The 14229-nt window shown below is 36.6% G+C and overlaps 1 protein-coding gene across 3 annotated transcripts in view; it reads right to left on the reverse strand.

The window, feature by feature from the left end:
• The window catches only part of LOC108257428 (potassium voltage-gated channel subfamily KQT member 4), a 56061-nt gene that overhangs the window by 13206 nt on the left and 28626 nt on the right, over positions 1-14229 (reverse strand). For 2 of the 3 annotated variants that reach the window (XR_006980960.2, XM_017455183.3), the window contains exons 2-10: positions 10808-10898; positions 7644-7770; positions 7362-7537; positions 6728-6853; positions 6487-6597; positions 5045-5140; positions 4840-4928; positions 3329-3451; positions 442-495 (exon numbers count right to left, since the gene is read on the reverse strand). Coding sequence is in view for 2 of the 3 variants with exons in the window: in XM_017455183.3 (XP_017310672.1) it covers positions 442-495; positions 3329-3451; positions 4840-4928; positions 5045-5140; positions 6487-6597; positions 6728-6853; positions 7362-7537; positions 7644-7770; positions 10808-10898 (993 nt within the window). In the remaining variant the exon portion in view is untranslated. The remainder of the gene's footprint in view (positions 1-441; positions 496-3328; positions 3452-4839; positions 4929-5044; positions 5141-6486; positions 6598-6727; positions 6854-7361; positions 7538-7643; positions 7771-10807; positions 10899-14229) is intronic. The other variant, XM_017455185.3, reaches the window with a different exon arrangement.

Here is a 14229-nt window from a genome sequence, read left to right on the forward strand (position 1 = left end):
CTTTTGGTGTAGTTTTAGTTGTGTTATTGGTAAAGAAATCAGAATTTTGTATCCTACTGGATGTGAAGCTTGCTAATCTGATATTCTAATGTAGAGATCTTCAATCTTATCAGCAAAGGCCCATTGTGGCTGCAGGCTTTCCTTCCAACCAAATAGCAGTCACACTTGTTTACACTTAAGTTGTTCTTGGTCTTCTTTGGACTATTAGGTGAGTCTACTATCACTGGGATGAAAACCTGCAGCGAGTACATTTTACCATTCTGTGAAAGAACCATAACTGAACTCACTTGTAAACTATATGAACTGTAAATACTTTGCTTAAATAGCACTTGTTTGTCTCTGGGCTCAGTGAACCGAGTAGCTCTGGACCAGTAAGGCCCTGAAACTATCAGGCAAAGGAGAGTCGTGCCTAGTGTGTAGGGGGCACAGTGACATGGATACCTCTGCTTGCAGCCATGAATCCGGAAGAAACCCCGCTTTTTAGATATGAGCTGACTGAGGAGACACACAAGGCAAAGGGGCAAAGCGTGAAGGCTGTGAGGGGATGTGGGTCATGGCAGGATACAAGAATTACACTTGTTCTCTTTCTAAGTCTATTATCAGCTAATTAAAAAGAAATTGGTCATTGTTGATTCTTCTGTAGTTTATGAAGTAATAAGTAGACAAATATTAAACTGTCTTTTTCTGGAGGTTGGGTTATTTATCACTTTAAAGTGAAAGAAAACACAGGAAACAGAGCTTACGTATAAAATGATTCCGATGAATTTTAAATTATTCTGTAAAATTACATTTTCTTTAAAAAAAAAAATCTGACACCGTCATATGATGTCACATCATTTACACTCATTATTCACACGGCATTTCCATTCACATTTAAACTGGCTTCTTTTAAGTGCATGATTTCTTAATTTTCGCACAAATAGCCAACCAAATTTTGTTTCCCTTTATGTTTAACTAAATAATGTTTGTTCGTACAGTTGTATGTTGTAGCCACTTTAGCAGCAGTGCAGCATGTCATCTGATAGGATGACTTCTTAGCAAAATCTAAAAACTGTTGTTTTTTTCCCCCCATTTATTGAGTCAGAGTTTCTCAATAATCCTGCAGTCAGAGCCACTTCCCTGAGGACTGTAGCTGATGTTAGAAGTCTGTTGATATACTGCTTAGCTCGTAGCTGCTATTTAGACTGCCAACTTCCATGATAGCGACTCGGTAACTAGCAAAAGAAGGAATTTGTATAACCAATGTTATGAAACTGTTGATATGGCCCTGCTTTTGACTCTGGAAAAAATTTATTTTCAAACAAAATTATTTTTAAGACGTTTCGACATGCACTGATATTCTGCAAAGAAAGACAAGGCTTCATGTATTTTCCAATGTTTTTATGTTTTCTTTCACTTTAACAGAGTTATTAGCTGATAACAGACATTTAAAATCCAAGTGCAGCTTTGTCATAGGAGGACCGAATACTATCCAAATGAGTTGGGTAAAACTGTGATCCAGAGATCACTCATTGCAAATCTTATTAGGCTCCTAAACACTTCACAATTCAAGACGCTATCCAGGGATCAGCTACTGGCATAAATGTGGGGTTAAAAGATTAGGTTACAGGACAGGTAATACAATTAGCCAGAAAAGGACAGAGGACAGGTCTCATTAGCAAGCAGGGACAGCATGCAGATATTCCACATGTGACAATTAGTCATTTCAAGCCCTTTTTTATAGAAGATTACACATCTACTGAGCACACCAGGCCCAGATGTATCACCTGCAATGCTTAACAACATTAACTGATTAAAATCAGTCTTTATCTACTTTATCAGCATAAAGAAAGATAACATAGTTCATAACACACAGCAAAGCACAGCCAACAAGCTTTATTCATGAGAGAAATCAAAATCCTCTCAAAAACTGGCCACAAACCTTGTGACTCCAGAATTCCTTATATTGTGGAAGAAATGGAAGGATGGCAGATAAATGAGAAAAGGAAATGGACAAGAAGAATAGATGAGTATTGTATGGATTTATAAAACTTTTTGGCAAATTGCATTTACACTATTAAAGGAAAAATCTACCCTGAAAGACTTGCATATTAATCATGATAATTAACATGGTGTCCAAGACCAGATTTGTAATGAAATTCTGAGTTCCATTTTTTTTAGTTAAAACTTCCTTCCTTGATGTGTTGGTCTATTTTCACTTTGGTGAATAAATAATACTCATAATGACTACTTGCTGATAGTGATGCCAGTGGAAATTAGTCCTCACTTCATCTCTACCTAAAGACAGCATTGTAGCAGTGCTTTATTCCTTCAGTGTGTCTAGCTCTCGCACCTCCTCACCTCTACACTCTGCTCAAACAGACAAGTCAGAAAGCTTCAACGTTCATGCTAATATGGCTGCCAAGGGCATCAAGTTTGTCATCATGTAGATTACTAACTAGTCACAGTGTAATTAAGTGCAACTGCATCGTACAGTATAGCTGCATTGCACACTGGCACTTTGAGTCCAATGTTTGTTGTCTCCACTGTTTCTGTGTTGAATTTCTCATTAATATAACAATGAACATTGCTCAAAAGAAGCTTTGCTCATTTGCTTTTAGGAGCCCACAGCAAAACCTGGCCATTATCACTTATGCTTGTGATTGCTGAAAAATTGTCCCCCTGTGGCACCTGTGTGGCAGACACCCGCTAACGTCTCACAGATATAACACAGAATAAAACATCAACCAACAAAATAAATACATCACAAACATTTCAATATAAACATATCTATTGTGCTTCAGGGTGGAGTTTTTCTTTAAAGCTGTACTGTGCAATTAAAACAAATGAGTTAAACACTTTACATTCTGACAGCTATGATATTTCCATAAAAAATGCATCTCTACCCAAATGTGCTGACCAACAGCAGCAACAACAGCAACAGCCAGTCAATCATTTTGTGTGTGCACAGCAATTACAAACATTCTACATGGAAGCGATGTTGGTAGACTAACATGAAAGCTAAGCAGTGTATAAAAATGACAGCAAAACAAAATATCAGGAAAACAGGAGTGTTAGTAGTGTGAGTAATATGTTAAAAGCATTCACAGGAAACAACACTGAGCAATGGTAGCACAGATATAACCTGTGCAGTTCCTCTGGGGTTGAATGTTGTAGCACTTCGGTGTATCTTGTGGCATTTTTTTGCATTGTGTGTAAAGTTTATCTTTCTTTTAGTGAAAATAATGGCAGAATGAACAGTATGTGTGCATGAATGAGCTGTAAATGATGTGTGTTCTGTGTGAGATGGCAGACATGGTGTGTATTTTGGATCTGGACAGCAGCATACCTGTCCCCCGACACATAGAGGGAACTGTAGGGCCGAAGCCCTGACAGCAGCGTGTGGTAGTTGTGAAGAAACTTCTTGGTGTTACGTTGCCGTTGAAGGTGACTGAACAGTAACGTCAATTCTCTGACCCATGAGCAAACATAAATTAAACATATAAAATCATGACAAAAGGAAAAGAAAACTGAGAAAATGAGAAAATGAGAGCCAAATGATTAACCAAATACATACTTAAAAAGACAGATTTTTTTTTTTTTTTTAGATTTTTTTAAAAATTGCTTAAAAAAACCCTTTAAATTATTTATTTATTTATTTTAAATTTGGGGGGAAAACTATGCATACATATAACACATTCTGTCTTTTTAAAAAAAAAATAGTCATAATAAATAATAAATGTTTAATAAATGTTAAAAATGAATGTGAACATAAGGATATAATAGCATTAAGGATATGTAAAAATGTATTTAAAAAAATTAAAGAACAAAGCATCAGGGCTAAGTGAAATTAAAATCAAGTAACAGTTTATTAAGGGTCCTAATAAATAAACGTCTGCTCAGGTCCTTTCAGGGAGTCAACTAGACTAAACAGAAATGCACTGAGTAATTCTGAACTAATCTGGGGCAAAAAACACCCTGTAATTAAAGATAAAATGAAACACTTAATAATTAAGATGACTCAGTGTTGTTCAGTTGATGTCTTTTGTTCAGTGGAAGACAAACAATAATTAACCTTTCACCAAAACAGCAATAAATATAAAAAAAGGATAAAATATAAAAATATATATATATAAAAATAAAATATAAATAAGGATACATGAAGAAATCACCTTTCACTCTCGTCTAAAATTCAGTTAATGATTGGGTCAAAGTATTGACTTTAATAATATCAAAATTAGACTCTTTACAGGTTTTAAGTGTTTGGGTGAATAACATTCAATTAATCTTCAATCTACTGCCCTAAACACTACCTGTCAGCAATTTGGGGCCACTGCATAAAAATACAAAGTGATTCTGATCCTCTTCTAAAAGGCATTATTTTATTATTATTATTATTATTATTATTATTATTATTATTATTATTATTATTAATAATAATAATAATAATAATAATAGTAGTAAATTTTAACCAAATAATTATTGAGCTATTGAGATTTCGAAAAAAAAAATCTTTCAAACATCACGGCATATTAAACAACTAACCAAAGTATAAAATAAATGTTCACCATAAAGCTGTTAATCTGATGCAGTGGCTCCAAAAATATATAACAGGCTGTGTTCGTCTCTCATTTCTGATGTATAAAAATACCATGAAATTAATAATAACAATTTTTTTTTTTTTTTAAGATTGGATTGGCAGCAATGTTTATTATGTGGGTCTGTTACCTTAGTGTTCAAAACCTCCTCTGAAAGGAGTGAATCGTTTATAGGGCTTCTACATGAGACCGATCAATTTGCACAACAAACAAACAGCAAGCTCTGGTTTTAGATGGCTGGTTTAGCAGAGACCGTGCTTACCTGAAGGATGGGAGCATACTGTCATAGAAGTACCAGGTAGCTGTGAGATATGAATGACGAGCATCTGTAGAATAGAGACGCCACGCAGCCTAGCAAACACAGACACACACAGAAACACATCTACAGGACCTGACTTTAAAGACTGTAAAAATGATGTCTGTGTGAAATTCATCCAGCATGGATTTGTTTCTGAGTAGTTCATCACCTGTATGAGGGTGGCTGCCGGAGTTCTCCTCTTCTCAAAGTGTTTCTGTCTGTGCTGCTCCTGTACCTTCAGTGCAAAACCTGAACCAAGGATTCCCTTGGAGGAGAACACACAGGTATTACACTGTAGATTTTACAGTAAGTTACTGGCAACCTGAGTCACCTACAAAGTACTGTATAATATACAGTAAACAACTGTAAAACATATTTACATATTGTATAGTATAAAATGACACACAACCCATTACATTTGCTCAACACAAGATACTGAGCTGAACGGTCTTGCTCAAGGACCCAGTCAAGGTAGTCTGGTGGTGCTGGTATTTGAACAGTGTTGGGTGTAATGCGTTACTGTAATTAGATTCCATTTCCCTGTAAAAAGTAATGCAAGGGATTACTCTTTATTTTCCAATAATTTAATTACAGTTACTTTTTAAATAAAATGCAATACTCTCATTACATACAGAATGTCAATAATATTAAACAATAAATAAACAAATAATAAAACTAAATTTAAAGTCAAATGATTGCTCTCCCTTTAAATTTGATGATAAATCTAATATGCCTGCGCACTTTAAGAGAGCAGATGCTGCATTCTTGTGAAAGGATGGCAGAAGCTACGATTGGCTGTTTTGCTAAGTGGAAATATTGTCATTACTTTGAATTTATGACACATTCAGACAAGAATATCACTCTAAAATGTACGTTATATCCCGGGGGCAAAAACATATCAACTTCTCTGAGTAGCTCCAGTAATTTATTAAAGCACTTGTCATGGCAACATTGTTCTGTTAAACTTGAGGCGATTTCACTAACAACGAAAAATGATTTGAAAGAACTTATTTCAATGGCAATTTAATGTATGAAGTAATTAATTTTTAATATATTTTTAGACAGAGTAGTTACTAAAGTAATCTGATTACAGTGTTAAAAAGTAACTAGTAATTAATTACTTTTTTTTGGAGTAACTTACCCATCACTGGATTTAAACACATGACCTTCTTATCTGCGACATGAAACCTTAACCACTGAGCCACCACAACTTGCACAACAAGCATGCATCAATTCAATGCAAATTAATTTTAGTGGAGTTAATTCAGTGGTAGAAGTAGTTGAATTAATGCAAGATAGTTGCAGTGTTGTGTGTTCGTAGTGGCTCAGTGAATAAGGCTTTGAGTCACAGAATGGAAGGTCCAGCACCTCCAAGCTGTCATGGTTGAACAAGACCTTTAACCTTCAGCTTAGTTGTATCCTGCATCAGCCAAATAAGCAACTATACTGGGTTATGTGTTATTTTATACAACATTAACCTATTGCAGTACTTTGATGTAAATATGTTTTGCAATTCAGGTTGCCTGTAAATTACAGTTTGTTTGTTTTTTACAGTGTAGCATCAGTGATGGATAAAAAGTGTATAGGCAGTTGAGCGACAGGTGCACTTACTGCAGGCAGGGCAAAAAAAGAGACCCCCAACAGGGCGAAGCCAGCTGCTAGAAGCCGACCGAGCCATGTATGTGGAGTCTTGTCACCATAACCAATTGTGGTGAGGGTAATCTGGAAAGCAGACACTGAGGATAAGAAGTCAGCGAGCAGATATCCTTGTTCTAATGCTTCTTGAGAGGCACTATTCTCAAAGTGCAGAGAATTATCTCAAGTACACATTATGGCTCAACAATGTACTCACAGTTCCCCACCAGAGGGAGTCTGCATAGGTAGAGAACTCATTGTTGTGGTCTTTTTCAGCCAAATAGACCAAAAATGAGGCAAATATCAGTACCAGGAAGCCAATGTACCACGCTGTGACAAGCTCCTAAAATAACAGACGATAAAGTATTTAGTACTAAATACCATAAAGGTACAGAGTAATTTTCATACAATCAGAGATTCTGTGTGCAAACACTGTTCTTCTAACTTCAATGTACATGTGATTATTACTTGGTAAAATGAACTGATCATTTGGGAACAACTATAGTCTTAAGAAGAAAGTTGCCAGGACCGGTTCTTTAGAGTGACGTCATATACAAACCAGTGTAGGTTTCATAAAGGAATGTTTGACTGATGGATCTTAAACCATTTTTGTTAGTGCCACCATAAAAATCTTCCAGTAATGTTACCATTACGCAGAAGGATTTTTGTGGTGAAAAATAATTTTTCTGCTTAGAGCTAAAAAAATAATAGCCTGAAATGTTTTTTAAGGAACTAAAATGGTCTAAAAATTCTTTCTGGCACCTTTATTCTTAAATGTGTATATGCTCCAAAGAAACTGGAATGAGGTTAAAGGAAATTTTAACTCCATGTGTATGTGTGTGTGTATGTACCTTGCTGTGTGCATACACTACAGAGCCCAGTAGTTTCCAGGTGCCGCCTCGGCGGTCCATGCGCACCATTCGCAGAATCTGCAGGAAGCGCATACTACGTAGAGCCGATGTGGCAAAGATGTTCCCTTGTGTTCCCGCCGCTATCACAGCCACTGACGCCACAAACACTATAAAGTCTAGGAGCAAATAAACATGGGGCAAACACATACACACAGTAAGCAGGGTCAAGACTTTCAGAGTCAAGTGTGAAAACTCATAATCCGAGACAAACACAGGCTTTACCTATAATGCAGAAGGGTTTCCTGGCAAAACGGAGACGCCCCTGACAACCTCTGTAGCGACAGCAGCAGCCAGCTGCCCATACCCTCACAATGTACTCTAAGCCAAACACCACGATCATCACAAACTCCTGTAGGACACACAGCAAACAGGAAGCCTTAAGTGTGCAGGTTTTTTCTCTTCTCTTAAAAATCTGTAGGTTACAGTATAAAATATTGGAAAACTGACAAATCTGTGTGATTTTAACAACTAGGCCCTGGGATGTTTTTTTCTTTTTTTTTTTTTTTTAAGTCATCACCATCTCAGCACTGAAAAGGAAATTGAGATTTTAATTATTTTAAAACAAAAAAAACAAAACAAAGAAAGAAAAAAAGCAGCTAATTTATATTTTTAAAAGTACAACGCAATCACTAAATACAGAAAAATCCTATGAGTGAATAGCAGTAAATGCTTCATCCTGTATTCTCCAACCTTCCGGAAAATACAAACACTGATAAATAATTTTAGGTGACGATATATCACTTGTATTATTTACTGAAATGTTACCAGGAAAAACATTTTGAGAAACAGTTGTTACTTTTCAACTGCATCTGGCTTCTGTAAGCTGTAATCATCAAGATTAAAACAACAACAGAAAAGGCTTGAAATATTTCACTTTGTGTGTAATGAATCTAGAATATATGAAAGTTCCACTTTTTGAATTCAATTACAGAAAGAAAAATTACTTTTCCGTGATATTCTAATGTTTTTGAGATGCACGTGTACAGTATAGGCCTACTAATGACCCAATAAGGTAACTGATTTGTTACATTACAGAGAGTGAGAAAGTCAGAAGCTTCCATTACCCCCCTGAAAAGCACTTCATAATGACTGAATGGATATTATTGCTGTTAAGATTACTGGCTCAAGACACCTGAATCCTGTGCTGTGCTTACACTGCTCTTTCTGTGTGCAAAGAGCCCATGGGAAAACAAGATGTGAACATAATGTGTCCACAAGGAAACGTGACACTGAACTGCCCATCTAGCAACCAGCCAATCAGCCAATCAGTCTAAAACACCCAAGCTTAAGGCGTTACTGCAGGCGATAAAGAAAAGAAAATAGCAAAAGCATTTCCACAAAGTTTTTTGGTGCAACAAAACACTTCTTTCCTTTTAAAGAATGCCTTGTTTATGCTTACTGAGTAACAAAAGTTACATGATAATGCACTTAGTAAAAAATGATGTGCTGCAAAAAAGAGGTGCAACCAAGGCATATTCCATACTGCTTGCTAATTACAAATGCCTCCTCTTCACCCTGTTTTAGGACACACCTTTAAAATGACACGCAAAAGGAATATATATATTGTTATTAGATGGAATGTTCCACAGAAACGCCTTCTCACATATTTAAAACGACATTCATTTGCATTGTTGGATTTGGAAGCAATAATGGGAACGTAAGTAGAAAACAGCTAGAGCAATACCAACTTTAGAGACAAATCAGGATCTTTACTTCTGACAAATGGACAGACAAATGTCTTCTTAAGGTAAGACAAGCTACAAGCAATGTTATGACATATGGTTAAATCTTTTTACTGGTTAAAGGCATTATATAAGATCACACGTTTTATGATTTAGTATTTGTAACAATAAAGTGCAAAAAAAATTGGGAACTCAATTGAGTTGTGCATCCATTGAGTGAGACTTTACAGGCAACACAAAACCCACCAGCTCTGTCTACATGGTGGTTTACACACAAAAGGCCAATCAGATATTTCAACAAATATTTTGCTGAATGCTTTACTACGCTTTTATGTTGTTAGCCTGTGCTATATTTCCAATTTTTGTTTTTGTGAATTATTCAGTAACATTTTACAATAGCAGTACATTAATAATCATGCACTGATACCTGAACTGATACTTAAATATGAACTAATGATGAGTTAAGGCATGTACTAATCACAAACTAATGAAGAGTTAACCACAACTACAACATGAGTCAACATGAATTCATGCTTGAATAACAACCACTTTACATATTGCAGCTATGTACACAAGCATCATTGGATGGTGCTGGATTACTTTCATAAATTTACATCGATCCTCCTTATCGGACGTAGAAAGACACACTAATAATAAACACCAGTAATTTCATCTCAACGCCATACAGTGATGTTTGTGTATGCAGCTGTATATGGCTAATTATATACACAATTTGCATGTTTGATTTAGTTTACCCCTACGTGTTAATTAATACATAAGCTAACAAGCATGTACTAACATAGTTAAGGTGGTCGCTATTCATGCATGAATTCATAAGTCTCACTTTGAGGTTAAGGTTAGCTTTTCTTTAGTTCATGATTAGTACATGCCTTAACTCATCATTAGTTCATAATTAAGTAAGTATTAATTCAGGTATTAGTGCATGATTATTCATGTACTGTTATTGTAAAGTGTTACCGAATAATTCCTGAACATTTATGGTGGATTTTTTTTTTTTCATCTTTGTGGAACTAACAAAAATAGTTCCATCAATCAAAAGGTTATTTAGGAAAGCAAAAAATGTTCTTGGCATCACTGTAATTAATTAATCTCGGATTCCCTAATTAATGAATCACTAATCTATATATCTACAGGAGCTGCCCGTTTATCTATCCATCTATACATCTATGTGGTTAGTTAGTTACGTGTGGCATCGTGGAACAGTGGCTAGTGTTTGTACTTCACAGCTCCAGGTTTGATCCTGAGATCAGGTTACTGTCTGTTTTTCTGAGTTTCACATATTCTCATGTGTCTGCTTTGGTTTCCTCCAAGTTCTCCAGTTTCTGTCCACCTCCCAAAAACATGCTGTTAAATTAGCTATGCGAAATTGCTCCTACAGTAGGTGTGAATGAGCGTGTGTGTGCACGTGCGCATGCATGTGTGTATAGAGTAATGCTCTGTCAGGGGTGTATTTTTGCCTCACGCCCAATGTTCCTGGAATAGGCTCTGGATGCATGCAGCGACTATGACCAAGATAAAGCAGTTACTAAAGATAAATGACTGAATGAATGAATGAATGAATGAATGAATGAATGAATAACCACCACAGTACTGTATGTTGCTTATGTTTCTTTAATTGTAAGCATTGGAAAGTGGATATTGCTAAAATATGCACGTGTATAATGAGGCACTTGGACTTCTTACCAAGATGAAGAGGCCCTGGTTGGCAGTTTCCTGATGGGTTGGAATGGTGGAGAAGACGGAGAGCACCAGACAGCTGAACACCAGGAGGAAACTGCAATACAGACACACACACACACACACACACACACACACACACACACACACACACACAAAGACAAGGGGAGGTTAATGCCTACAAATGACCACAAGGACAAGATGTGGTTTCACTCTAAAATATCAACACAATCATTTACTGTCTTTTTCATTCTTGAAGGCTCTTGGATTACTTCACATGAATAAATGAAAGTATAAAATAAACCAACATATTACACATTACACAGAGGCATAAGAGGGACTCAGATGAAACCCTGAGAAATGATCCCTCAGTACTGGTTCTGCACATTTGGCTGAGCCCTTGAATCCGAGCTGGCACTGAGCTCCACACACAGGTGCTCACAATCACCACTGCCACGGACCTCAGTGGAAATGCCCAGCATGCTTGCGTGGGAAATAGACGACTAACAGAAGAAATTAGAGCCCCAGATCTTGGCCAAAGCTGTGCCATGTGTAACAGGCGTTGTGTTTTTTTATTAGCACGCCACACTTGGCTGAGTTCTGCATGTTTGTGTGGACTGTTGTGTGAAATCATCTAATGGAGGTCTAACTGACTCTGTTCCATTCACTGCTGCAATGATCAGAGTGTGCTACGTAACTAAAATGCTTATCCAGATATCATATCCTTATCATTTTCTGTGGTGTAATTTATTTAGAATTTTAGAATGTACTTAAAAAGAGGCAGTCATCACTATGTATGCATTTATTTTGAAAACATTTTTAAAAAACAGTTCTACTGTGATACACACAAGTCAGATTTTTGCATAACTGTTTATCAAAGTAATATTATGCGAAAGAAAATACTATTCACATGTACAGCAACTGCATATTTTCCATTTTACAAACAAATCACCTTGAGATATCAAACATAATCCAAGAAAAATTTGAGAAAAAAATAGTAACATAAAAATACAAATTAAACTCTACCATCATTAAAAAAATGAGCAAGAATTATTACAAACATTAAGGACACGCATACACAGGGCAGAGGCGGGATTCGAACCCCCAACCACAGAGGTGCAAGGTAAACATAAATTAACATGAACTAATACGCTGGGGCAAGTGCAAATTTTTATCATGAAGCTGCTGAAGACTGCAGGGGATCTCTGAGGAACATGCAGCATGCAGTGGAGGTTACCAGATTGCTCCAGGTGTTTCCAGCTGAAGTCCCCTAAAACAAAGACTACACCAATGGATCAGAGCAGTAACGATTGATATGTTGTTATAACCACACAAACAATGGTGAAATTCTGATCTTTAATTACAACCCCATTTCTGAAAAAGTTGGGACAGTATGTAAAATGCAAAAAAACCAAACAAAGGGTCATTTGAAAATTCAATTCACCCTGTACTATATTGAAAACTCATCATTATTTGATGTTTTACTTTTTGAATTAAATTTAGTTTTGAAAATATACACTCATTTCAAATCTGATGACTGCAACACATGCCAAAAAAGTTGGGACAGTCGACTGTTTACCACTGTGTAACATCAGCTTTTCTTTTAATAACACTAAAGAGTTTGGGTGCTGAGTGAAGACAGCGGGTGGTTAAGTTTAGCAAGCGGAATTTTCCCCATTCATCCATTATGCACTTCTTCAGCTGCGCAACTGTACGGGGCCTTCGTTACCTTATTTTGTGCTTCATAATGCACCGCACATTAACAATCGGAGACAGGTCAGGACTGCAGGCAGGCCATGATCGCAGCCCGCACTCTCTGCTTACGCAACCATGCGCTGGTAACCCGGGCAGAATGTGGTTTGGTGTTGTCCTGCTCCGGATGGCAGCATATGTTGCTCCAAAATGAGTACATATCTTTCTGCATTAATGCTGCCCTCACAGATGTGCAAGTTACCCATGCCATGAGCACTGACACACCCCCATACCATGGGGGGTGTGGACCTTGGCTTTTGGACCTGACGCTGATAACAGCTTGGATGGTCCTTTTCCTCTTTGGCCCGGAGAACATGACGGCTGTTTTGTCTAAAAACTATTTGAAATGTCGACTCGTCAGACCACAAAACATGATTGCCTCACCTGTTTCACATCACCTTCTTATTTCAACTTGTCACATCGCTATTAGTCCTAAATTGTCCCGTCCCAACTTTTTTGGAACATGTTGCCGGCATCAATTTCAAAGGAAACTTTTACCTTCAAAAAACTATCCAGTTGATTAGGTAAAACATCAAATACCTTATATGTTTTTTGCTTAAATACAAGAGAAAGTACATTTAGAAATCACTGCTCTTTGTTTTGATTAGCATTTTCCATACTGTTCAAACTTTTTTGGAATTAGGGTTGTACCTGGAACCGTAAATAACAGTAACACCAGGTAAACCAGAAGGACAGGTTGAGTGTAAACCCTGAGGCAGCTTTGAAGTTAAATGACAGTGAACCATATTACCTGATATGACTACCAATACAGTTTTCGTCCTCGATACACATGAAGGTTATGAAGGAGCCTGAAGTCACTAGTTATTACTTTACCATGAGGAATAAGTCTAAAAAAAGCAAACAAACAAAAAACAATTCTAACCAATAAAATGAATGCAGGATCTTGTCTTATCTCTTCCATAAAAACGAGCGGATTCACAAACGTTCAGTTTCAGTTTAGTTACACCAGTGCACCTTAAACTTTTCAAATATTTGGCCCATTATTAAATGTGAACAATGTTATGCCTATTTATTGAAATCATAGAGCATTTTATTCCTGAACTTTTACACTGACAAAAACGTAGGCTTATAAATAAGGTCCAATTTGACCTTATTTAGAAATCTTCTTATTAAGGTTAATAAGGTTTGGGTTAAACCCATTTAATTCAAGTGACCAATCAAACAGGCTAATGACTATAAGAACTCAACAATGAAAACAACGAAAACAACTTTATTGATGGTAGGTTGTGACTTCCACCAGTGTAACTAAAATCAGACCCTATGGCTGTGCTTCATGGACACCTGGGTATGCTTCCCAGACCCCACTTTGAGAACCATTGGCTTATAAAAATGCATTACACTATCGCTGTCCAAAATAATAATATATAAAACAACATTAAGACACATCTCAACTTTCTCTAATAATTACTACATATCCCCCTCGAGGGGATAGAAAAAATGGACCATATTTTTTGCCCAGGAGTGTATATTCCTCATAGAAATGAATATTTCATAGCAGAAATCAGAGCACATAAACCAACTGCTGTCCACTTGTCAAACTACAGATTTCCGTATAGCTGCATCAGCATCACTCTACACGCAAAGAAGAGAAAACAAGGCTTAAAAGGCTACTGGCAAAAATAGCGATTTATCACTGTGTGTGTTTGAGTACGTGT

The sequence above is a fragment of the Ictalurus punctatus genome, chromosome 24 (genome assembly GCF_001660625.3).
Source record: "Ictalurus punctatus breed USDA103 chromosome 24, Coco_2.0, whole genome shotgun sequence".
Taxonomy (NCBI): domain Eukaryota; kingdom Metazoa; phylum Chordata; class Actinopteri; order Siluriformes; family Ictaluridae; genus Ictalurus; species Ictalurus punctatus.